This window comes from Rhamphochromis sp. 'chilingali' (genome assembly GCF_963969265.1).
Source record: "Rhamphochromis sp. 'chilingali' genome assembly, chromosome: 4".
Lineage (NCBI taxonomy): Eukaryota > Metazoa > Chordata > Actinopteri > Cichliformes > Cichlidae > Rhamphochromis > Rhamphochromis sp. 'chilingali'.
In genome coordinates, this window is record NC_137948.1 from 29622754 (window position 1) to 29649181 (window position 26428).

A 26428-nucleotide genomic window follows, 5' to 3' on the forward strand; every position below is an offset into this window, starting at 1 on the left:
GTGGCTCTCGGTTCAGCTGTAGAGTGAGCGCAGAGCAGCACACGGGACGGGACAGAGGGAGCTTAAACAGGACAATCCCAGCAGATGACGATAACTGCTTGAAACATCCTCAGTTTTCGCGGATAAGTCTGCCTTTAGGTAAGTGGTAAACATCAGCTGTGTGTGTGCTTTAGGATTTGGCTTAACGCAGTCAAAGCTTTAGAGGATTCACATCTCTGTGTTAAAATGAATCCAATCATATAAAGTGCAGATGTCCAGTTGCTGGTTTAGTAAGAGCGCAGGTCTGCAGCGGGACAACAGCGCGCCTACGTCCGCATCTTCAATCTGCGAAAACTTGAATGAACCACTGATGCGCTCGTGGTGAGCGCTGGGGAGGAAGGATCGCATGAGTTGCGAGGCACTGTGGGATTTTGTTTGGCGTTTTCAGCGCGTGTGTTGTCTGCACGTGTAGTTCTCTGTGAGTATTTTCAGTTTAAACTTCAGGCTTGATCTTAAAGTTGAGTTGTCACAGCGCAGAGTCTGGCGTGAGTCGCCGCACTGCACCTGATTCTCTGCTGCTTGTGACAAGCTGCTGTTATTTCTGCAGTGAAACGTGTCTGACCGTCGGATTCATTCAGAAGTCATCTGATTTTAGCAGGAGTCATTAAAAACACTGAGATGAGAGCATTTCTGCAGATTCGGTTGAGTTAGTGATTTATTTAAATAAAAACAGTAACAGTAATTTTTCAGGGAATAAATGAAATAATTAAATCTTGAATTGACATTTTGACACCATGTACACCTAGTTGAACAGTTTATACACTGTGTGTTGATTTTAGAAATTAAACATACTAATAAGTGACCCTTGGACTTGTGCTCTCCCTCTGCAGTCAGTTTACAGATACTTGAATTGAATACCAAATGAATCCTTTGATCAAATGTGACCAGAGAAGTCTGTTACATTGCTGGGGTTTTACATTCATTTTGGGAGTTTCTACGACATTGCCATCATTATTCACAGTGGATTGTCTCAATGGCTCATCAGCAAGCCACATTCATGTCATTGTCATGGATTAATGTGTGATTACATAAGCCTGTCCACTCCTCTCTCTTATCCTGGCTCTGTGCGAGAGAGTCTTTGATGTCCAAGCAGTAGTTTTCCTATGGCGGGCTGTTCTTTCTGTTGTGACATCAGAGATGCTTCAATGCAGTAAATGGTTGTGGGAACAAAAAGTAGAAAGTGGTGTGGTAAGGGCTGCACAGTTCTGCCACCGCTGCAGTGGAGCATCATCCTCGTGCTAATCGGGAAACGTGAGTGTTTTGGAAAGAAGGAATTCATCTTCAAGCTTCTTTTTCCCATCATGTGACTAAGTGGCACCGGACGCCACACGTGCCCATCCATCACATCCCACCTGATCGTGAGCTGTTCCGAGCCTACCTCATCGTTTTGATTGAAGCTGACATTAGTCTCATCTGTCCAGAAAAGGTAAACTGGGAAATGAATCGTGTCATCTGGGCTTTGTGTTCTTAAGTCTGATGAATAGTTTGTTGAAACCTCTGTGATTATTGTTGTGAATTCTTCTCTTTATGGGATTATTATGTGTCTAACCATATAGAGGTTTCTTCATTTTAATGGATGTGTGGTCATCCACCATTCTTGTCTTCCATAGATGTCCAGGAGTCTTTGTTTCCAAGCTCATCTCTGTCTATTTTTTCTTTTGTTGTTTTCCCCCCAAGATTTGATTTAAATGTTTTCACTGCTAGTGTTTCTGCTCTTAGCCTGATTGGTTTGTTATTTTGATTTTGATTTTTTACAGCCTAAACCAGGGTTGGGGGAACTCCAGGCCTCAAGGGCCAGTGTCCTGCAGGTTTTAGATGTGTACTTGATCCAACACAGTTGATTTATATGGGCAATTACATCCTCAACATGTCTCAATGTTCTCCAGAGGCCTGCTAATGAACTAATTGTTTGATTCAGATGTGTTGACCCATGGTGATATCTAAAACCTGCAGGACACTGGTCCTTGAGGCCTGGAGTTCTCCACCCCTGGCCTAGACCTTCTGACCACATGTTTCTGTTTTGCACCTTCAAAATGCAAAAGCCACCCTAGGAGTCTCACTACTTCTCAATTCCTCTTAATGACGAAGTAGTGATGAAGGAACCCACATATGTCCATGAAATAACTTTTGGGGGTAAAGGCAGCACGTCCAAGCAACAATCTTAAAAAGATAAAACAGGGAATAACACAAATCCGAAACACCTCTAACTCTGCATCGAGTTACCGTAATCCTCAAAAAATTCCCACTCTGTGCACAGAATCCTGACTCCGATCAGTGCAACACTTACTGTTTCTGTATGAAACGACAGTTTAAAATGTTGTTTTTGCTTTTATTGGATAGTGAAGTAAAGAGTGGAAAGGAAAGCAGAGAGTGCAGCAAAGGGCCGCAGGTCAGAGTCAAACCCTGGCCAACGTATCGCTCCCTGCTCACCCTGGGAGCTAAACTGGAGTCCTTAAAAGAAAGTCCTTCAGATTACATTTACATTGAATAGTTTGTCTACACAGTGAACAGTCTTTAGTGAAATGTAGAATGCATTTTGTCAATAAATGTGTTTAATCACTCGTGATACTTAAAGAATAGTTGAGGTACGTTGTCTTGATACGCAGTGTGTAGTGTCAGCAGTTGCAAAACACTTATTTTCCCTCAAATCCATCCCTCATTCTCATCCACGTCAAAGAAATTACTTACTGTTTTTAAATATACAAAGTTTGAATATGAGAATACATGTGAGAGAAAAAAACTATGAATAAGCAATAAAGTAGCACAAACCTAATAGCAAGTTACATAACAAAACATCTGTTTAGTAGGGGTGCAACGATACACAAAATTCACGGTTCGGTTCGATACTTTGGTGTCACGGTTCGATATTTTTTCGATACAAAAAAAATGTTCATGCCTTTTAATTTGTCATTTATTAAATTTTCACGGCACATTCACACCACATTTCTGTGCGTTCATCATTTGTTTGAAGCCAGCTCACCTCCTGCAACTACTTTTCCGAGAATACGCGCTTCTTTTGTGGTTCGGACTCCTGACATTTCTTTGGAGGTGGAGGAACATCACAGTAATTGCTTAAAGGAGCTTCTTCGACATCTTTAAGAGTTCTAAACAAATGTCTGTCCTCCTCCTGAAAATCTTATGTACGCAAACACGCGTTGCAACTTCTTATCTTGTGCGCGTTTTTTATTTTGACAGCGAATGCGCACCTGCGGACCACTTATGTGCAGCCCTGGTTATTTAGCTCGTCATATTGCAGCCACAGAAATTCTTTTGTCCATGAAACCATAAAGCTGCACTTTCTTTTTGCCTTATAGTCTGATTTGTCATAACTTCTCCGTTTTGTGGTAAGCTTTTCTTTGGCTGTCACTTCTTCACCCTGACCTGTCTTATTTGGCTCAGCAGAACTAAAATATATATCCTGCTGCTTTTACACACACACTCACATAACGCTCAGCGATTCTCTGCACGATCAACCTCTCACATGTTTAAGCTGCAGGAGATTTCACTTGTCATGTTTGCATAGTAAGCTAACAATTGATAAGACGATGTCAGAGGAATTGGTGCACAAATTATCATCAGTCACCAATCAGTGCTGTCGCTCTCTATACACAGTTCGCGCGATTGCAAAGTGAAAGCAAAAAACAAGCGCAACTTCAAACGCGATTTCAATATGTCACATATTGACAGTGGCTCACCGATGCCAATGACATAATTACCCAGCTACATTTCCGAAAGAATGCAAAAGCATTGACATATATTTTTCCTTCCTATGATAGGCCGACGGGCAGGGCAGAGATTTTGGTAGCCCAACTGGAAAAATCTCTAGCCCCGGGACGTCGGGCTAGCGATTTTGCGAGCCCTGTATCTGATTGAGGAATCACTCATCTTTGGAAAAGAGAGTTTATTACAGAGAAATGGATACTGCAGCATATTAAACATATCAGGTCCCCATAAGGAGAATCATGTGCTCACGGCTGTCTAAATGACTCGGGTAAAGTTTGTAGCATGCGTGCTTGTTGTTTTTGTCTGCTTCCACTTGTCTTTGCACTAGGATGATGTCGGAGTAAATGTGCAGTCATATTCGTTGTGTTCCCACTAGTGCTGTCAGCGTAAATCTCGTTGAAATGACGTTAACGCCACAACACGGCAAATCTCCATTAACGAGCTACCGCGGATCGCCCCGTGCCTGGGGCTGGATGGCCAACACGTTAACGAGCTAACTGCGCTAACACACTAGCTCCCACCCATGTAATTGAGCATTGCATGGCACATCCAACATACTGTTTTACTTTAGTCCATGACGCGCTTACCTTCAGGGTCATACGTCACATGAAAACCAAAATAGTTCCAAACGCTACATCTGAATGAGGTTCAATTTGCCTGTTGCAAGGAGAGCTTAACTTCTGTCTTGCTAGCTTGCCCTGCCCTCAGTGAATCTGCGTTCGACTACTCCGCCTAGGCTGCACTGTCGAGCGCAGATCCATTGAGCGCTCAACACAGACAGCATCGTCAGAAGGAAAGTTGATAAAATAAATTAAAAATTTTGTATTGTTCATACATATGCGTACCGAACCGAAAGCACTGTATCGAACGGTTCAATATCGATACGAGTATCGTTGCACCCCTACTGTTTAGCCATAAATATATAGAAAATTTTAAGATCATTTGCAACATAGACGCTCATTAAGGCAAATGTAGCTTTGTTACAGTATCAGTCCGCAAATAACCCCGATATCGACTGACATATTTTTCCATTACATGTCGGCTGGTGGTGTTAGTATTGATGTTTTTCTCGTACAGTGACTAAAACCCCGAAGGCTTGCTGTTCTGCACTGTTGCACTGTGACATTGTCACCCCTCAGGATCAATGGACCCAGCGCTTTGAGCTCTGCCAGAGCTCAGAGTCTGTGTGGTTAAAGCTAAGTGATTAAGCTAGAACAACAACCAGCTTAGTCACTCTTTACTCTGTAGTAGCTCTGAGTGCATCTGAATCATTTCTGTGACTGCAAATCAACAGGAGAACGAAGGACTTCTGAGTGACATCGTTTTTGAAAGAGCAAACAAACACATTGTAGATTATGTGCATGAAGTGTGTTGGTGAGCCTACTATTAGTGCTGATGTTGCATGGTGTGTCCACCAGGGGGAACTCTGCAATTTTCCGCGCACAACAACTAACAGCTAATCCGAGCAGATTCAAGCGGAGTGGGAATAAGTAAATAAATAATTACACGTACCAAATGATTGGAGAATCTGTTTATGTGTTATAAACAGGTTCTCCAGATTCCATACATATGGAATTTTTAAATCACCAAATATCGGTATCTGTATCAGTCATAAAACTCCTTCTGATCTATTTCTGATCTAGCATGCAAGAGGTGACATTATCTTTTGGTCATCTCCAAATAATGAGGAGCTCTGATGTAATGCTACAAGTTAAAGGCAACACACATTGTAGTTATATGTGCTGTGAAAACCTTTCACTTACTATCTTTGAACATATTTGCACAGAGAGCCATTTGTACTATTATGAGCATTAAGGCTGCAAACATATATATTTTTTGTGTCAAGGGTATTGTCAGTCACAATACAGGTTACAGTACAATAGTGATGACATCATACGTCTTTCTTATCAAGTAATGCAGTTTCCCACCCTGTCATGTGACCTATGGAGGTCACCTGATGCAAGATGTGAGTGGAGGTTGAAAGGAAGGGAGGAGACTGCAATGTAAGAGGAACCTGAACCAGCCTAATAACCAAAATAAACACGTGAGCTTAGAGATGGTCTGCTTAAACTAATTAGCAGTTTTACGGTTATTTACCTTTCTGGAGAGCAATGAAGACAAAACATTAATCAATCAAAATGGGTTATTCATAGCAAGTAATAATCATCTTAAATTGTTCTTTCACTTTTCTTTATTGTTCAGGTTGAGTAAACAGTATTTAGGAGAAAATACTGAAGCATGTCTCAAGGAACTCGTTTGTTAGATTTAGCATACAATGCAACGAGCCATTACAGATTAAAAGATCAGTAGTTACATCGCATTTCTTCTTCTTCTTTCACATATTCAGCTGGTGGTTTCCTGTTACTCTGTGTGACACAGTGAAATAAATCTGAAAGAGGATTGAATCACAGTGCTCCTGTTACTGTATAACGTCATTTTCTATGCTTAAGTAATCCGTAATCCATTTAAGTGGGAGTCGGGGGGAAGCAGATGCATTTGGATAATTACCACAAACATTTGTTTTTGCCTGCCAATAAGATTAAAGCTTTCAAGAAATAGGAACCACTCTGGGGGGAGCTACATGTCTGTGTTATGTGAGAGTGTCTTCCTGTCTGTAGGAAAGTGTGGGTGTGGGTGTATACAGCCCGATAACGCATCATGAGTGATTTTTTTGTTATGGTGGAACAGCTAATGTGTCTCTGCCAAGGTATAAACGTGAAAGATGTGCAAACAATAAGAGGAAGGCTGCCCTCTTGGCTGCAAGCGTCAGAACAGGATGCTCATTTTATTATCGTGTTTTTGGAAACGCGAAAGAAAAACAATCAGTAAGATCACATTAAAACACAGTTGAGCCGTTTATACTAAAAAATAAGCCTGCATATTAAGATTCATGGTGCTGAATGGAAAACTGAAAAGGAATTTTAGAGCCTCATATGTACAGCTGTGGTCGTAAGTTTACATCCGTGAGCATGAATTTCATGGTCATTTTGGAGGTTTTAGGTTCTTTTTCGCTGGAGGAATGACTGCACACATAACGTCTGCTTCATGTTGAACTTATCTTCCAACTTTGCCTCATCTGGAGGCAAACAGATACCAACGCACCGCTGATTAATAACTGCATTTCTGCTCTTTGAACCGTAGTGTTCAGCATATGATTGCACTGTGGTCATCACTTAGAGGACTGTTACAGTTATTATGGCTTTCTGGGACCATCTTGTTTCAATTACTATGACTTTGTTTGGCTGTTGCTCTTTAACGTTTGGATCAGTGAGTTTTGGATCTGCCTGCAGTTTGTTTTAACTCTTAGTTTATCTAGTTAAACTACTCTGTGCAGACATTTTTGCTTTGATAGTTTTTCTAGTGCAACTTGTAGCACCTTTACCTCAAATCAGGATGAAACTCCTCGTAAAAAGGTGGGAGTGGTGTCCTGTGCCTTCGCACTAACATCTTAATGTAAAAATTACTAGCTTTAATTACTTTTGTGTCATTTAGGGAGTTTTCTTATAATCATTTGCACCTGGGACAGCATTTGGACTCTGCAAATAATGAAATCCTTTGGCCACTGCTGGCACATTTGATTGTGTCTGTTTCTGTCAGCAGCCCCGTCCTCTGTCACTCCTTATCTGTCTCTGCTCCATGCTAGTTGAGCTTCTGCCCTCACTGGGGGTTAAAGAGCAGCACAGGCTTTAAGCCCAGCCTTCTTCAGCCTCCCTAGCTCCTGTGATTGGTCTGTTGTCTTCCTCTACACCACTGTACTGTCCTCCCCCTCCGTCTCCGCTCACCCGTTGGCCTCCTGTCAGTCTGTTTGGATTATTGTAGCAGCTCAGGCCTCTCACATGCCTTCTTGTCACTGCCTCCTGGACATAATACAGCATATCATACATGTGGAGAATTAGGTGACGAAGAGCAGCGTTTGTTTTCCGCCTCAGTGAAGAGAGAGAACAGAAGAGGAGAGCAGCCATGGAGTTGAAGTAAGTGGGATGTTCTGAATGTGGGTAGGAGGGCTGGAAAGAGCGGGTAACAAGAGGAAGGAAAGATTTATGATTAATTAAAGGCAGAAGCTATAACAGTGCTGTGTTCGAACAGTCCAGCGCACAGCACTGAAAAGTTGTTTGGCATCTGTAACAGGAAAGAGATGATTAAAAAGATGCTGCTGTAACTTCAGGCTGTCACACTGGAAATCTGCTGATACAAGAAATACAGGTTCCTGCTGCACGTCTTGTGGTCTCAGGTGTTCACGTGGAGAAATACCTGTTATTTACTTCGGGCAGACGTGCTGTAATGGCACATCTGTTCATTTCCTGCTGCTTCCTGTTTACAATGCTCACTGGCTGATGCTGATTTGACTTTAGAAGCTGCAGGTGCGACATGTTTACGTTGTACTCTGTGCCGAGGAGGAAGTTAAGGTTATTCATGAAACTCCAAGTTTTTCTCAGAGGTCTCAGATGTGTAACTAACAGCCAAGGAAACAAAGGACCTACCACATGTTTTTATACTTTACACAGTATCAGTGAATGTGAAAGATGTATTCTCACAAAAAAATCATATCTTGCAAATTTACAAACTCATTTTACTGAAAGTACAAAGTGTGATCAGTACAAACTCTGAGGATTAAAGATCAACCAAACCAAAAACCAGCTTTCTCTTTTGTCTTGTCACTCATTCACTGAGGGAGAGTGTTTTGTCTGCACATTGAGTCAAGCGTCACTGAGCTCTCCCTGACAGATGTGCACCATGGACAGTTTGTAGCGGCCATGCCCTTCCACATCTGTAAGCCTTATTTGAGGTCAGCCGTTAGCACGCACACTCTGACACACAGAGCATTGTCTTATCTCGTGCCCCCAGAGTGCGTGGTTGGCAGATATACAGCAGAGTGACGCAGTGACACGGAGTTTCCTTCTTTATTCAGAGCTCCGTTTTCTTAAAATAATCCAAGTTGGATCAGCCAAAAAACAAACTTAAACTTAATTCTCAAAAGAATTAATCCACAATTCTCCAAATGACACTTTGCCCACGCTGAAAAATGTCTTTAATCTGCCCAAACGGAAGGTTTAGAAACTTTAACCGTCTGTGTTTTCAAATTTGTGGTGGCGTTGGTGGATGTGGAACTGGATAAGAGGACATTCACCCTGAAGACGTGCGTTTGCCTCTGTAATCTCTCATCATCCTGCCCCCAGTGGATGCTTTGGATTATGGGTGAAAACATGAGAGAGTTTTCATAATTCGTGGTGGGGCTTATGCCACCCTTTTCAGCATTAAAAGCACGGAAAGCCCCAAATTCCTCTGAAACGGAGCAAACGGAGCCTCCGGGCTTTGCATGCAAACATGGCTTAAAATACAATAAGTGGAAGAGAGGGAACAAAGTTGAGCACATAAACAGTAAAGGTATAATAATCAAACGTGGAGTCCGTACTTTATAGGCAGCACAGTCAGCTTAGGCTTTGTCCATGTTGTCTGCTCCTGAACGTGATCATAGTGATTTCAGGCATAATGAAGACAGTTGCCAGGCAGCTAAGTGGGAGGCCATTTGTCACTTTACTATAAGTAGTCATTACGGTCATGCAGGCCATGATAAATGGGATGATGTCATTCTGCAGTCAGTCCAAACTGCCAGGTCTTTTTTTTTTTGTGCTTGTTCGACTTTAATGAGCCAGCATTTAAATGTCTCTTTGAAATTTAAAGTCATCCCACATGTCCCCAGAATGGATGGATGGCAGACAGACAAGCAAGGACAGCCTTTTCTGTACTTACACATCTCTGTCATGCTTGTGCAGTAAATGTGAAGCCTTAGCATGGTGCATTTTTGCTCATAAACTCAGTGTCTTTTGCATTAATGGCAAAATATCATCAGTGTACGTCAGAAAAAACAGAACATAAAATCACTTTATACTTGCTGGGAGGCAAGTAGCTTCGCTCATAAAAACATGAAGGCTTGAAGTGATGGGAAATGTTATTTTCTTATTTACCTCCACAACTCATTGAATCTGATGGTATTTTTTACATAAAGTATAGCTGTTGAGGTCACATCTGAGCCATCAGGGTCACCTGAGTTGACGAGTAACACCATTTCATATCTGTCTGGGAATCCCCACTGCTAACTGGATGTGAAGAAGCATCCTGGAGTCTCGACCGAGTAGATAAAAAAAGTACCTAGGACCGGATAATACCACTTAACGGAAAATTGTAAAAACTGCGTCGAGCGATCTGTAATGAAAAGGGCTATAGATCGTTTGCTTCAAATAACTCGAGCAAGACCAGTGACCTTTGCTTTGGTACTTTTCTATAATAGGGTCTGAATGGCTGGAAGTCTTCACACACGTAAGCTGTTTTCACACATGAACTTCAGACAGAGTCAGGAGAATCATTGTCCAAAGAAACCTTTTCTCATATGCGGCACACAGCATGCTTCAGTGCTGTTTCAAATCACATCAACACAGAGACTTTGTACTAGTTAGTGTTGCTGGGTAATGACTAGAAAAGTTCACAGCTGCAGGACATGCGTGGAAAAAGTTACAGAAACATTCATGCTTTTCCACAAAATGAATCCTGATGACCTTTCAATTCAATTCACTTCGATTTAATTTACATTAAATCACAACAACATTCATCTCAAGCTGCTTTATACTGAAGGTAAAGATCCTGCAATAATACTGAGAAAACCCCAACAATTTGGCAACCCCCTGTGAGGTAAGCACATTAGGCAAGCACTTTGGTGACAGTGGGAAGGAAAAACTCCCTTTTAACAGGAAGAAACCTTCGGCAGAATCAGGCTCAGGGAGGCCATGTGCTTCAACCGGCTGAGGTGAGGACAGGAAGACGGGGCAAAGACATGCTGTGGAAGAGAGACAGAGATTAATAATAACTAATAATTAAATGTAGAAAACACACAGAGAGTGAAGAAGAAACACTCAGTGCAAATCACATTTAACATTTCCAGAATTCAGTGAAATCCCTGCACAACTCTATATATTACCATATAGCATAAAAGCTTGGAAAGCGATAGCAGGCCCACCTCTGAACCACATCAGACAGAGCTGGACTCGCTTCCTTTTTTTTTTCCTGACTTGTACGTAATGCAGAGAAATGTGCTTGATATGCTGACTGTGTCATGGCTTATCTTGCACCTAACATCACACTGAGTATTAACCAAGTTTGAATTCACACAACCTCTTTCAAAATGTGTCTTCTTTTTACGAGTGTTGAACTCCAAATTTACTTCAATTTACTGATCTTGGATAAAGGAGAAGTAAAGTAGCTCTGTGGACTCTTTTTTTTCCCCCCAGTCGATTTCATAACCAGCTGACACAACAGTGAACCCACCTGTGACCGGACTCTTGGACCTGACAAACTTTTCCATCATAAAAATGACATTAATAGTTCAGTAATGGGCAGGTGAAGTGCGTCAAACCAAAAACACTGTGGTCATACTTACTGAAAATCGAGAAACCATCTTTCTTGTCTTCACACTTGTTGTTTGCAATTTGAAAGCGATCAGTCAGCCTGTGCAGTGTCGTCACTGTGCAGCGTTTTGTGTGTTTAGAAACCGAGAGAAGCGGTGGAAACAGCTCGAGTCGGTGCTCTGGAAAGAACTGCGGGTTAGACGGCAGGGTAACACAGAAAGCAGCTTATAAAGTAAAATGCAGTAAACAGTGTGTGTTTCTACTTCGTCATGGTGAGTGAGTGGAAATGGTTGAAAACTACAACTTTATTTTCTCTATTAATCTCTCCTGTAGAAGTTTGAAATGTTTTTGAGTTTGAGTTGCTTTGCTGCTATTTGTTTGTGAGGGATAATGGTGTTGGCGTGAACGTTACAGCAGCTTAAACAGGTTATCTGACATATTTACTCCTGTGTGTTGGCTCCAAGTCGGGCCTGATGTAACCTGATGTTGCCTTCCTTAAATCTTAGCAATGTAATGCTGCAGTTTTTCAGTTTGCACAGTGTGTTTAAAGGCATCATTGCAGAGATTTACATGGATTATTAAAAATAGTAAACCATGTGACCTGTTAAACTGCATGTGTCTTAAAAGAGCATCAAAAATACATCATCAGTTTGAGCATTTAAGAGACAGGTTTGATTTCAGCCTGTGCCTTTAAGGAAGCAAAAGCAAACTATTTAAGGCATGTTCTCTGGCTGTGATTTGCATTATTCAAATTGAAGGCAGCCTCTATAACCACTCAGTGAATAGATTTTAAACACTACTAGGATCGTGGAGAACTCTTTTTATTATTATATGCCTGGATTTCTTTAAATGACATGTGTGGTAATATTGTAAAATTTTCTTTAATAGAAATTATGCCAAATTCAGCAAAAAAATTTGCCATATAACATACTGTCCATTCGGCCGAAGACTGATTTAGTAAATGTATCTTTGTAGCCAGTAGAAAATAAAGTGTTGAGATTAAAAATCTCCTTTACAACAGTGTCCTGGCCAAGAAGGGCAGCAAATCCATACAGCAGCTAAGTACAGTCAACGAGTAAAACACAGTCAACGAGTAAAACACTAAACACAGAAACAACCAAACTTTATAAACTTCAGTATCGATAAAGAATGAATACTAGTAATGAATCTAATGCCAGAAATAAAGGAACCGGTTTGGGTCCGAGTGCCACTGAGCTGCAAGTCAGAACAGAACATATAAGATCACACGGCCTTATCCTTCATAGTGCTGAATCTAAGATGAAGCTTTAGAGACTGATTGTTGTCACTGGTGTGCACCCACACAGCATTTCATTCTTTTTCCCGCATTATGTTTTCTTGTTCTGCGTCCTCTGACTGAGCTCACTGAGTTTGGCAGAGGCTGAGATGAGATCACTGGAACAGCTGTGGAGCTGCCAGGCATGCTTAACTCTGTGAAAAAACTCCATCGACACAACTGTGTTTGACGTGGAACTGAAATAAGAAAATTTAAGAACTGAAGGGGGGGTGCTGCAAGTATCATGTAACATCATACTTGCAGCCAGTTTTTTTTTCATGTGTATTCAACACAGTATCCCTCGGAATTGTTAGTGCCAAGGAAGCAAAATGACTGCTATCGGTCCAGGTACTCCAGCTTCCTCCCACAGTCTAGAGACAAGACTGATGGATGAATTAATTGGTGATTCTAAATGTGCTCTGTGTGTTGGACCTGTGATGGACTGGAGGTAGAGCAGGCCATCCACTAATTGGAAAGCTGGTGGTTTCTCTCTGTCTCACTCTCTAACCACTGAACAGTTTTCAGAGAGTACGATGACGGACCTGCTGGAGTCACCCACCATTAGGCCTTTAAATCTCTCCTCTTACTAACCAAATACTCAAATCGCCTCCGGTTTTCTTGGTGGAAAACCCCCCAGATGATGTCCACAGAGTGGTCGGTGTTTGAGGTTGTCTGAAGGTTAAAGCTTTGTGTCATTGTTTAAGTCATCCATTCTTGCGTATGCAGAAAGCAGTGACCAAAGAGCTGCGACAGAGCTGCAGTGCAGTGAGAAAAAACAGGCAGAAAATGCGTTTCACCTCAGCGTTTTATCACCTTTCTCTATTTCTGTCTCTTAAACTGGAGAGGCAGTGTGTCCTTTGTGTCCACATTTGAAGCACACGTCTCACCGTACTTCCTTTCTCTCTGCAATGTTTACTCTCTGTCATCTCTCCTCCCTCTCTTCATATACAGTGTGTGACTTTTCCTTGTGCTCATTTTCAGTCTCTGCATGTACAGTGAGTCAGCAGCCTGCACGCACGCACACTCGCACGCAGAAAGATCCCTGTGGCTTCATCTCTATTGGCTGTGACAGAGACCCTTAAGTGCTGTCCCTTTTTTCCCATTTGTTAGGTAACCAGGCGTCAGCCAGTGCTCGCTCACATGCTCCGGATGCTGCGCTTTCTTGCTCACCGCGCTGCAGTGAAGCAGCATTTACTTCAGACAGAGAGGAAGGAGGGAGATGAATGGATGAGACAGAGCGAGCAGGGAATGCAAGTGATGGGAGGAGAGAAAGTAACGCAGGGAGTGAGGGCGGGCGGGCGGGGGGACGTGATGTAGAAAATTGAAATACAATCCGGCTGAACTGCTCCTCCTTAACTTTGCTCACGTGTGTGCACGCCCATAAACACTGGCTGGTTCTCTCTCTCTCCCACACACACACACACACACACACACACACACACACACACACACACACACACACACACACACACTGGCGTCTCGTGTTTGGCTCTCTGTTGCAACCTGGAGGGAAGCATCATTTCCTGTCAGAGCCGGTATGAGTTGAAGGACGATTCAGAAGATGAAGGCTGTCTGTGTTTCATTCATTTGAAGTGCACTTGTGTGGATGACGCCTGTTGATCGTTCCGTGAATGCAGCACTGTAAGTTTTTAATAATCCTCTTATTATTATAGGAAATTCTTTGGAATAGCTGCTGTTGCCCTGGAATCACTTTTGTTGTGCATGAGTGTTTCTCACAGTCTTTCTATGACAGAAGATGCTTTGATTTGGTTTAAATTCCTTCTTTGACGCCCCCCTTTTTGTCATGTGCGCCCTCTTCTGTGCGTGGGATGACGGCTCAATCCAGCAGGAATTATTCCGCTTAGCTGGTGCGGATCTGATTATGTAAGAGTGAAGCGCTGTGGGACTGCTGCGACCTTGTGCACCGTCAGCGCAGCGCTGCTTCTGTTTTCCTGCTGTGGCTTTCTGCAGGATTTACATATTTTTTTATTTTTGTATAAGCAGTCCCATATTTGATGCTGTGAGCATCTGCTTAATCTGCTCCGTGGAGCTGGTGAGTCATTAAGAGAGATCTGAGCTCTTGTGTTCGTGCACGTCTGTGCTGGAATACTGCCAGATGCTTTTATTTTCTGTGTCTTTTCATTTATGTTCTAAACATATGTATTACTGTAGGTCATCCTCTTAGTGGTAGATTAGCTTGGTGATGAGTCTCAGTTGATAACTTGCTGCTTTTATATCAGTTGCAGTAACACTGAGCTTGCTTCCATTCACCTAGCATACTGAGAAGTTTGCCTGAGAGCTTCTTTAAAACATTACAGGCTCCCACGTCTGCTTCCAGAGAGGAATATGAGAGAAGATGTGTATCTAAAGGAGAGAGATTAAGTGGAAACGAGATGAGGAGAAAGAGCGTGCACTGTAGAAAGGAGTGCAGTCCCTCGGGGTTTCCTCCCAGCAGCAGAGGTGGCCTGTTTCTGTGGCCAACTTGAATGTGATGAGACAATAAAAGCACTGACACACTTTCCGTGTCTAAGTTAGCTGCCGGATAATGTAACAGGAATATCGCAGGGACGAAACGATGCCAGGAGAAGCTGTCTGGGATAAAGCAGAGGGCTGAGTTGGAAATAGTTTTGCTCGGCTGTCTTGGTAGTTTGACTAATGTGTGCTGAACGCAGAGTGCCTTGCTTTCACTTCACATCATCAAATATTTAGTGCTTAAAGTGCCTTTTCATGACAAACACATCTGCGGCTCAGGTGCTGCTCTGCTACTGCAGCGGTTACCAACATAAGGGTTGAGACCCACCACAGGGGTCACAGGATAAATATGTGTTATACTATAGAGAGCATTTATTTTCTTGACCGTGCACTGATTAGAGCTTGGATAACAAACTCATTTTATACTGTGGGCCACTTACTGCCCACATTAGTCTTGAGTGGGCCAGACCAGTGAAGCTCCCCTTTCTGTCAGTGTAAAGATGTTTAACTGAAATATCTTAGTATTACAAAAATGAAAGAAATCTTGTCTTCATGACTCTTTGGACTTAAAATGTAAGAAATAAATCTGTAAACTGTAAGATTTCTTGTAGCTCACTTCCCAGGCTGACCTGTAATTTTAAAAAGAGCAACTTTTTTCACAGAAAATGTTTTCTTTTTAAAGTACTATATAAAAAAAGATTAATATATTAAAACAACCCAGAAATTTCTATAGTAGTGAATAAAGTGGCAGGTTCTGTCACTGAATTGTTTCTTCTGTTACTGTGGTGTATTATGAATGGAAATGAGGGAAGACTTTATGAAAAGGAAAAGCTGTAAAACTCCCAAAATTACATTAAAAAGTCCAAAATCTATCCCTTCCTTCACATTTTCCAAAGCTGTCCAGTAGACCAGATTGGAAACTCTGCCGGGTTGTTTTTGGTTCCTGGGCCCTATGTTTGACACCCCTGAATCAGACTATTTTTAACAATATCAGCACTCCGGTAATCTTAAAAAAAAAAAAAAATATATATATATATATATATATATATATATATATATATATATATATATATATATATATATATATATATATATATAAACACCCAGCACGCCCCTGCGGGCGGTTTATCCTTCAAGCTCGGGTCCTCTACCAGAGGCCTGGGAGCTTGAGGGTCCTGCGCAGTATCTTAGCTGTTCCCAGGACTGCGCTCTTCTGGACAGAGATCTCCGATGTTGTTCCCGGGATCTGCTGGAGCCACTCGCCTAGCTTGGGAGTCACCGCACCTAGTGCTCCGATTACCACGGGGACCACCGTTACCTTCACCCTCCACATCCTCTCGAGCTCTTCTCTGAGCCCTTGGTATTTCTCCAGCTTCTCGTGTTCCTTCTTCCTGATATTGCTGTCATTCGGAACCGCTACATCGATCACTACGGCCGTCTTCTTCTGTTTGTCTACCACCACTATGTCCGGTTGGTTAGCCACCACCATTTTGTCCGTCTGTATCTGGAAGTCCCACAGGATCTTAGCTCGGTCATTCTCCACCACCCTTGGGGGCATCTCCCATTTTGACCTCGGGACTTCCAGGTTATACTCGGCACAGATGTTCCTGTACACTATGCCGGCCACTTGGTTATGGCGTTCCATGTATGCCTTGCCTGCTAGCATCTTGCACCCTGCTGTTATGTGCTGGATTGTCTCTGGGGCATCTTTACACAGCCTGCACCTGGGGTCTTGCCTGGTGTGATAGACCCCAGCCTCTATGGATCTTGTATTCAGAGCTTGTTCTTGTGCTGCCATGATTAGTGCCTCTGTGCTGTCTCTCAGTCCAGCTTTGTCCAGCCACTGGTAGGATTTCTGGATATCAGCCACCTCCTCTATCTGCCGGTGGTACATACCGTGCAGGGGCCTGTCCTTCCATGATGGTTCCTCGTCTCCCTCCTCTTTCTTGGGTTTCTGCTGCCTGAGGTATTCACTGAGCACTCGGTCAGTTGGGGCCAACCAGGGCACCCTGACGAAAAGTGGGCTACTGGAACAAGAAGGCATCGGTGGGCAAGAGACGAAAACAGGGCGTTGTTGGAATGCTACCATGCAAGTAACCCCGGCGGAAGGGGCTACATGAATAGGATGAGGGACCTATGGATATATATATATATATATATATATATATATATATATATATATATATATATATATATATATATATATATATATATATATATATATATATATATATATATATATATATATATATATATATGGAGAGAGAGAGAGAGAGAGAGAGAGAGAGAGAGAGTTTCATCTTCATGTCCTGTTTGAGTGGCTGTTTGCAGTTGCCTGGTCACAGGCGCTGATTGGTGTGTCTCTTTGTGTATTTTTGCATTTCCTCTGTGGAAGGAAGAAAGTACTTTGTCTTTGCCTTCGGCCTCAAACTCTGATCTCTGCAGCCCCACAGAGTCCCGCTCACCACCACAAGATCTTCATTGTGCGTTTGATCCTATGTGATGCCACTGTGTTTACGTCCTCACCGGTTTTGTTCTCCCTCCGTGTCGCTCCGCAGGGTGCAGGGTAAGAGGAAGAGGGACTTCTATGCCAGAGCTTTAGGATGGCCAGTGAAGGCTCCACTATCCCCAGTCCTGTCGTCCGCCAAATTGACAAGCAGTTCTTGATCTGCAGCATATGTCTGGACCGCTACGAGAACCCCAAAGTCCTGCCCTGCCTGCACACCTTCTGTGAGCGGTGAGTGGAGTTTCCAAAGTGCTGTAAGTGTTGTACTGTTTTATGATTTCAGACACATGATGCAGCCTATAACGGTGCAGTAATAAAAATAATAACAACAGATTTTTAAATGAATATCTCATTGCTTTAAACTTGTGCGTTATTTTAGGACACAGGTCTGCATCGCTGCTGTTGACTCTGGTGTGTTGGTGTCATCCTCGCTGTTAAGCAGCCTTTGTTTCTGTCACAAAAGACAAACTGTTCACGGTGTGCGCCTGCCTCTTTGCTCTGGTTGTTTCTGGAGCATCAGTGTGCAGCTGAACAATATACAGTCATTTCTAACTCTTTCTGTGGGGCATAACTACTGTGTTTCACACATAGACGCTGGGATGAACATTAAAATATTCAGCTCCACCATTTACCTTTGTTTGACTAGATTAAAGCTCATATGAGCTGTCATGTACTATATTTACATGTGATTTGATGATCATCTTTGGGTCACTGTTTATTACGTCCTCAGCAATCCGACAAAGAGTCTGTTGGAGGCTAGACAAGCTGTGACAAAACACTTATTTACCTCAAGCTTATTTATTTCATGTAAAAATAAGACTGCTGCACAATGGACAACATATATGTGTCATTGATGATATCAGTAAATGTAGTTCAATAAAGGAGAATTAAGATGAGCTGAATGAAAAGCACAGCAGCTACATGCATAAACAGTATAGTTTCACATATATGTTTTGTGTGCGTGGCAGGATTTTAAAGTATTCTCTGCCATGTTTGTTTTTCTTGTGCTTTATTTATTATTGTATTTTTAATATAACTTTGGATAAAGTTACATACTCATTGTGGTAAAAAAGCGGGCGTTTTTATGGTGGCAGGGCAGTGAGTAGCACTGTAGCCTCTCTGTGTAGTTTCTAGCTGTGCTTGTTTACTCGTGCAGGTGTTACTGCATTAAAAATATAAATATATATACTGACTTTAAATAATTTGAATAGTATAATATAAAACACTAAATTTAATGGAATCTCTGTATATACATTAAAAGCTTCACAATGACAGGATTTATGGCACGGTCATTGCATTTGAATACACTACATTGCACAGATGTCGTTGATAAGTGCTGCTGCAAATCGCTGTCAGAGTATAATCGTTCCAACCACTAGATGGTCTCAAAGACAGGATTTTGACCTGCTCTGTTCTTCTTTTACTTGAAGGACAAATAAGCTGTTAATGGACTGCTAGATGAAAACTTTAAGTCAGGCAATAAAGCACCACATCTTGAAACTACAACCTTTTTAATACACCTGTCGTCCTCCTGCAGGTGCCTGCAGAATTATATCCCGGCCCACAGCCTCACACTGTCGTGCCCCGTGTGCCGCCAGACCTCAATCCTGCCGGAGAAGGGTGTGGCGGCGTTGCAGAATAACTTCTTCATCACCAACCTGATGGACGTGCTGCAGCGGGCGCCGGGCAGCTGCAGCCAAGAGGCCGCCGCTCTCAACAACATCACCACTGTGGCTACAGGCCAGCTACTCTCCTGCCCAAACCATGGAGGCAGCGTAAGAGCTCCTCACACTGACACCTGACAGCAAAGTCAGCTTTAACATTTAGTTAGGGTTATAGATGTTCAGAGTGGAGCTGAGGGTGAAGTCAGGAGATCACCAAGTCATTATGTTTCATAATCTGAGCGTCTGTCATGCCTGTACACAATAATTTCATAGCAGTCTCATCCACATCTGTCTGGGTATTTCAGCGTGGAGCAGAATATCAAACCAGCTGACGGTGCCGTGATTCAAGAGGTCGAGATCATTTTAAAGCAAAGAACATTATTTATTGATGGGCAAGTTTGTGCAGTAGACTGATAAAGTGACACAGCAGAGCAGTGTCCCCAACAAAAGCAGGAAATAGGACAGGACTCCTGAGTCTGGAGATGCAGAGTTGGCACATGTGAGATGGAGTCATTAAAGGGGTGTGTAAGCATGCAGGATCAGGAAGATGGTTTATTTCCTCAGCATTAATGTGGATAAATGGGTCTATGACTCGAGCCTATTATAAATTCAGATCCCTGCTTTTTCCTGATTTGTAGGTGATGGAGTTTTACTGTCCTCCGTGTGAGACAGCCATGTGTCAGGAGTGCACGAGCGGCGAACACGGAGAGCACCCGACCGTGCCTCTTAAAGACGTAGTGGAACAGCACAAGGCCTCCTTGCACCACCAGCTAGATGCTGTTAAGAAGAGGTAGGCAGCAGCAATATTATTATGTAAATACTGTCATATTGCACTGCAGTGATGATTCTCCAGCTCTGTCACACGACCTTGACATTTTACTCGACTGCCTCCAGGTTACCAGAGATCGACTCAGCCCTGCAGACGCTGTCAGAGATTCTTCAGCAGCTGACCAATCAGAAGAGCGCCATCGAGGACGACATCCACGCGACCTTCGATGAGCTGCAGAAGACCCTCAATGTCCGCAAGAGCGTTCTACTCATGGAGCTGGAGGTCAACTATGGCCTCAAGCAAAAGGTGAGTGCAGAGTGAAGCACAGCTGGGACTTTGGCTAAAATGTAACAACCAAATAGGACAAATGTAAAGCACTTAAATGAGCCTGATCTGGAGATTTTGGAGCACAGACTAAAGTAATCTTTTCACCTGTCACGGGTCCTTCAACAGGTCAGGGCTATCCAAATAATATAGATAGTATCAATACCAACACTGGTATTCTTACTGGCCCAATACTGACACGAGAGGATTGATGCGTCTGTTTGTTTCTCTGCTGTAAGCTCTGTAGATTATTCTCGTCTATCAGGCAGCAGACATGTCGGCGCAAACACCGCTCCTCTCATGCAGGCACATTTTGCTTCACCGTGTTTGTTGTTGTCCTGTGGTCATGTGACTTAGTTGCCAAATAAAGGTAGACAGAGACAGAGCCCACTGTCACTGCCATTCAGTGAGCCAAAGAATAACCATGCAGATCATGTCATGGTGAAAGGAATGACTGATGCCACTCCAAAGTGTCCATCACAGTTGTTACTTCAGCAGTCTGATTACCTCCAGACTATATACAAACATTCAAAAATATATATTCAGCCCATATAATTGTGTTAATTATTAAAATAGATCATTCTGTTGGAAAGGGAAAAAAATATACCTTAAAGATGAATTGTATTTTTTAAAAAATGGCTGAATGTGATGAATGTAGAGTTTATTTAGTTTATGCAGCACATTTAAACAACAGAAGGTGACCCAAAGTGCTTTAGAGACCACAACAAGAATAATAATAATAAAAACTGTTTCAAAATATGAATGAAAAGCTAAAAGGTGTATTTGGTTGTGTTAAGGAATTATTGTACAAAGTAAAAATCATGTGATTTAGTGGTCATTAAAATTGTTCGGAATCGCAAATGTATGATGAGTCATGCTTCTCCGGCATAAACTGTCTAAATGAGTTAAAAGTATCGATATCAGTATTTGGTATCGATCGGATAGAAAGTAAAATAAATTTGCAGTATGGCACAGACTGCCTCTCCACAGGAAGGAGGTGCCGGAGCGGGGGCTTGTGCGCTGCATTGACCCATGAGCCAATCAGCCGGTTGGGTTAAAAGCCTGCTGACTCCCTCGGGGAGCTGCATCACATGGGCACAGCTAATGATTTACAACTGAGTGGCTGATGATCGGTCACAGCACTGCAGCCCACGGGGAAGCTGTGCTGCTGCTCCTGCTACATGAAGCCGGTGTCCAGCGTGCGCTCTTGATTTGGGCGTGCCGCGCGTGGGGAGGGAGTACAGTCCGGGCCGCAAACACTTTGTCACTTCACCGTGAATTTCTCGTCCTACAATGTTACAAAGAGTCTTAGTTTTACTGCGCGGATGAGCTGTGTGGGTGAAACACTGGACGCTATGGCGTCTCTGGGAGTAGAAGAGGAGTGTGATGACGGCCGGACGCCGGTGAGTTTGTCTCGGTGCTTTAACGTGTGCAGCCTGCGGTAATGTCGCACTTTTTTAGCGCCAGATTAATTTAACGTGTGAGCGCAATCCCCCACACAGCGCTCACAGGTGTGTTCGGTTTCACGGGGGGTTTACAGAAGTTGCGCTGCTTTCTAAACACATGCGCAGTCTGTTCGCTTCAGTATCAAGCGCAGAATATAAGATGCGCTGCTTTTTGTTTTTGTTTTCGTTTTGCGGCGTTAAACATCGGCGCAGGAAAGTGCGTGTCGGGCATGTTAGTAAATCACTTTTTGTTTTTCGCCTTGAGAACTCCAAGAACACATCAGCAGCAGGGTCAGCCGCAAAAACCCGAGTTCAGCTTGTCACGGCGCTCTTAGTAAACACCGACGGTAGCAACTAGTTAGTAAAGCTGGTTATTAGCGGTTAAATGTGGCTTAGGTTAGCGCGTTATTGCTCAGGAGGGTTCGTCTGTAAAATGAGACAATAGGATGACTTAAAGATTTGATTAATTCTGGATATTTGATCAGTTCCTCATCCTCAGTTACCAGGTAACCAGACCAGTTTAAACACCTGCATTTAGACACACTCACACTTTATCTGCAGTTCAGTTGCAGTGAAAAGGTCATTTCTGTATGAAGGTGTTTTATATCTGGTTATCAGATACCTACAGTTTTCTGCACGTTGCTTCTACCACCTGTACAAGCAAGCGGTGGTAAGCTTTTTGAGTCCCAAAAAGCTGAAGGAAACCAGCAAAGCTGTGGCAGCTTCCACATGGGAGGCGTATCTGAATATCCAGCATTACAATCAAAGCAGCCCTTATTTAATTATCAGAGTGCCTGAAAGAAGATTGCGATTAAAGAACAGCAGTGTGGTCGTAGTAAAGTGACTAATTTACAAATTAAAATTAGGTAATATAAGAAATCACATTTTTATTGCATTATATTCTGAGATTTACCAGCAGTTTAATAAACTAACATCCCTGTAATCCTTAATTAATACCATATATTTGCTCCCAAGCTGAGGATTGCCAAGTACCAATAACCTGATCTGATCTTAAAAGCGGACACAAAGGCAAAGCTAATGTTCTTTTTGTTAGTATAATGTAATCAACAGAATAACTGCAAGGAAAAATAATAATTTTGAAAGCTTCATAAAGTTTTATCTAAGCTCAGTGTTTCTCTGCTGCCCCCTGATGCATGCATGTGTAGGTGCTCCAAGCCCAGCTGGACACCCTGCTGCAGGGCCAAGAGGGCATCACCAGTAGCTGCAACTTCACGGAGCAGGCCTTGAGCCAGGGCACCGAGGCCGAGGTGCTGCTGGTGAAGAAGCAGATGGGCGAGCGTCTCGTCGAGCTGGCCAGCCAGGAGCTTCCGCTGCAGCCCGGAGAGAACAACCAGCTGGACTTCCTCGTAGAAACGGAAGGGCTAAAAAAGTCCATCCACAACCTGGGCACTATTGTGACCACCAACGCCGTTGCCTCCGAGACTGTGGCGACAGGCGAGGGGCTGCGGCATTGTGTGGTAGGCGTGCCCACCTCCATCACCATCACTACTAAGGACAAAGATGGAGAGCTATGCAAGATGGGCAACGCAATCATCACCGCTGAAATGTTTTCGCCTGACGGCAGCAAGTGTGACGGAGACGTGCTCGACAACAAGAACGGCACTTATGAGTACCTGTTCACAGCTCCTAAAGAGGGCACGTGTACTTTATCTCTGCGCTTATATGACCAACACATCAAAGGGAGCCCCTTTAAGATAAAGGCCACCAAATCCATTGACGTGTCACCGACTTCAGACGGCGTTAAGAAGAGGCTCAAGTCTCCGGGCAGCGGACACGTCAAGCAGAAGGCCATCAAGAGGCCGGCCAGTATGTACAGCACAGGGAGGAGGAAAGAGAATCCCATTGAGGACGACCTCATCTTCAGAATCGGTAAGACCGGCTCCCAGCCGGAGGGCTGAACATCAAACCTTAGCACTAACCGCAAAGGAGGATGTAAAGTGTAGTCTACACTGTATGGAGCCATCAGTGGGGAAAAAAGTTTATTCAAAATGCATAAACAACACAAGCTGGCTATAAATTGCTAATGCTACCCAGTCATGTTCAAAGTGTTAAGGCGAATGTGTGACTCCCTGCCACTGAGACACAAACTTCAATACAGGAGAGGTAAATTTAGGCCAGAGTAATGACCAATATCCCAAACTAAGCCCTCCCATTACCATTATCCTCTTTTATTATTGTGGCCCACCTCCAGTATCTTCACGGCCTGTCGGGGGCCATGACCCACAATTTGGGAATCCGTGCACTAGGGAAAATTCAGTTAAATAGCTGATTAACAAGTATTTACGAGCAATTTAAAAAGTGACAAAAGCTCAATAATAATATGATTAATTCAGCTTCTTGAACATGAGGATTTAGAGTCTTGTGTTCATATGATTTTAACCCTGACATGTCACATGCTTCAGTTTTTGTGACGTCTACATCATCAATGTGATAGTTTTTGTTGTTTTCCCCACAAAAACCCAGATGTAGCAAGAAATAATAACTAATACTTATATTAAATATTATTTTAATACAAAAAAATGGTAGAAGGTTCAATAAACAGCTGTCCTTTTGCAATTCTTACTTTTTCTACCCAAAAACAGACCAAAAAAAACAATGTAAGTAAGATAATACTAGTAAATATGGTTTGGAGACGTCTGTTTCACGGTTATGTGAAGTATAAATGTTTACACAACAGAGAGCTTATTACTGCTGGAGTGAAAATTGAGCATCAGGTTACCTTTACTATGTAACCAATAGACTTTACATGTAGAAAACGTACGTGTCGTCGTCATCATCATGGTGAACGTGGTCATGTTTCGTGTCTCACAGGCACAAAGGGAAGAAACAAAGGGGAGTTCACGAACCTGCAGGGAGTGGCTGCCTCCTCTCAGGGGAAGGTGCTGATAGCAGACAGCAACAACCAGTGTGTGCAGGTGAGAACGAATTCCCTGAAGCATCTGCGCCTGTTCTCTGAGATAATATATGAAAACTATCTAATATTTAACATAGTGTTTTATTTTATTTCATTTTATTTTTTAACCAAATCCAGATTTTCTCCAACGACGGCCAGTTCAGAAGTCGTTTCGGCATCCGGGGCAGGACTCCGGGTCAGCTGCAGCGGCCGACAGGTGTGGCCGTGCACCCCAACGGCGACATCATCATCGCAGACTATGACAACAAATGGGTCAGCATCTTTTCGAGCGAGGGCAAGTTTAAGGTGAGTTTTATTTATCTCTGGGACTGGGTCGTTCAGTAGATTTTTTTCCTCAGAACGGCAATAGTCGGCATGTTCCCGGGTGGGCTCCAGTGCCGCTGCAGCTGTGCAGAAGGTCACACTGATTTTTGTCCTCGAGTCAGATGGTTACACTTTCTCACACCTCATTTGCAAATTTCTCACGCGTTAAGAGACTCACTCATGCTGGTTTTGACTTCCCCTTTTCAGCCTTCTTATCTTCTGTTAAAAGAGTGCAGATTTTCGGGTTAAAACCACTGGTTTCCTGAGTGGGATCTCCCTAATAGGACTTAGGGTGTGCTCTCAGTCTACGTGCAAACACACAGAAGACAGCTTCGGGGTTTTATGTGTTAATGCAAACAGTAATACTGACCATTACTTGTATTTTTGTGATTGTAAGTACTCATTTCCTCACGCGTGGCTTCGTGAAATAAAATCTCTCCAGAACAAGATCGGCTCGGGGAAGCTGATGGGTCCTAAAGGCGTGTCGGTGGACAGAAACGGCCACATCATCGTGGTCGACAACAAGTCCTGCTGCGTCTTCATCTTCCAGGTCAACGGCAAGCTGGTCACCAAGTTTGGTAACCGTGGCAACGGTGACAGGCAGTTTGCAGGTACACTCAATGGTAATACAGTGCACTGCTCCAAGATAACACAATTCAGTCTTTCTCCAACCTGCATGCTGAATGAAGAGGAGCTGCACTGACCTCATGAGGGTCATTAATATGGAAAAAGCAACTTTAGTCCATCAGATTCGTCCATTATTATAAACAAAAGTGTCCCTAAAACAGCATGGTGTCTCATTAATCATGCTATGAGTTGGTTGTATGTTTGTTTTTTGTCATACATTTAATCTGAGCGACAGATGTAGGAGTTTTAAGACTGACACTGATACCGATATTTTGTCTAATATGTCGTCTGATAGCTTTTCTTTTCTGACACATGAAACATAAACAGATTTCCCTAACATGTATTACGTGTAGTTATTTGAGTTATTACTATGATTATATGGCAATTCAGTTTAAAATAATTTTGTTTTATTGTTTTAAAAAATGTTCACGCTCTGCCTGACTCTCCTCAAATCAGCTGGTTGCTTGTGGCTAACAGGGAAGTTGCAGAGTGCCCTCTGGTGGATAAACTATGCAACAGCAACACTCAAAGCATGATTAAAGGGTGCTTCGGTCTTCTTTACTTTTTAAAGTTGGATTTATGGCTATTATAAATGTTGATAGCAATATATCAGAAAATGGCCAATTACCTGACTGATATATCAATATTTTCCAATCCAACTTTATTGACCAATATTTTGGTCATGCTCTAACATTAAAGCATTAAAAATCAGTGTACTTTTATTTTTATTTATTTTTTTGTCTGTTGCTGAATTCGTTTTTGAAGCTGCATGTCCTCCACAAATATGTCCTTGTGACATGTGCAATGAAAATAAAGTTGAGTTCTATTCTATTCTACCTGTCATGTAGGAGTTTTCTGACTTTTTGTTTTGTCGCAGTCAAGCAAAACTGTACAAATGATATCTAAAATCTTCTTCATATTTCTAAT

At 42.7% G+C, this 26428-nt stretch overlaps 1 protein-coding gene across 5 annotated transcripts in view; it reads left to right on the plus strand.

The window, feature by feature from the left end:
• trim2a (tripartite motif containing 2a) overlaps window positions 1–26428 on the plus strand; it is a 29582-nt gene continuing 3154 nt past the window's right edge. Inside the window, exons 1-9 of one of the 5 annotated variants that reach the window (XM_080881488.1) lie at window positions 1–138; window positions 17487–17665; window positions 18972–19209; window positions 19737–19888; window positions 19993–20173; window positions 22803–23526; window positions 24469–24572; window positions 24689–24856; window positions 25317–25497. In XM_080881488.1, coding sequence (XP_080737614.1) covers window positions 17532–17665; window positions 18972–19209; window positions 19737–19888; window positions 19993–20173; window positions 22803–23526; window positions 24469–24572; window positions 24689–24856; window positions 25317–25497 — 1882 coding nt within the window. In that variant the 5' untranslated portion in view covers window positions 1–138; window positions 17487–17531. Of the gene's footprint in view, window positions 139–356; window positions 458–7593; window positions 7734–13972; window positions 14098–17486; window positions 17666–18971; window positions 19210–19736; window positions 19889–19992; window positions 20174–22802; window positions 23527–24468; window positions 24573–24688; window positions 24857–25316; window positions 25498–26428 lie in introns of those variants that run through there. The other 4 variants (XM_080881492.1, XM_080881491.1, XM_080881490.1 and 1 more) reach the window with 4 other exon arrangements.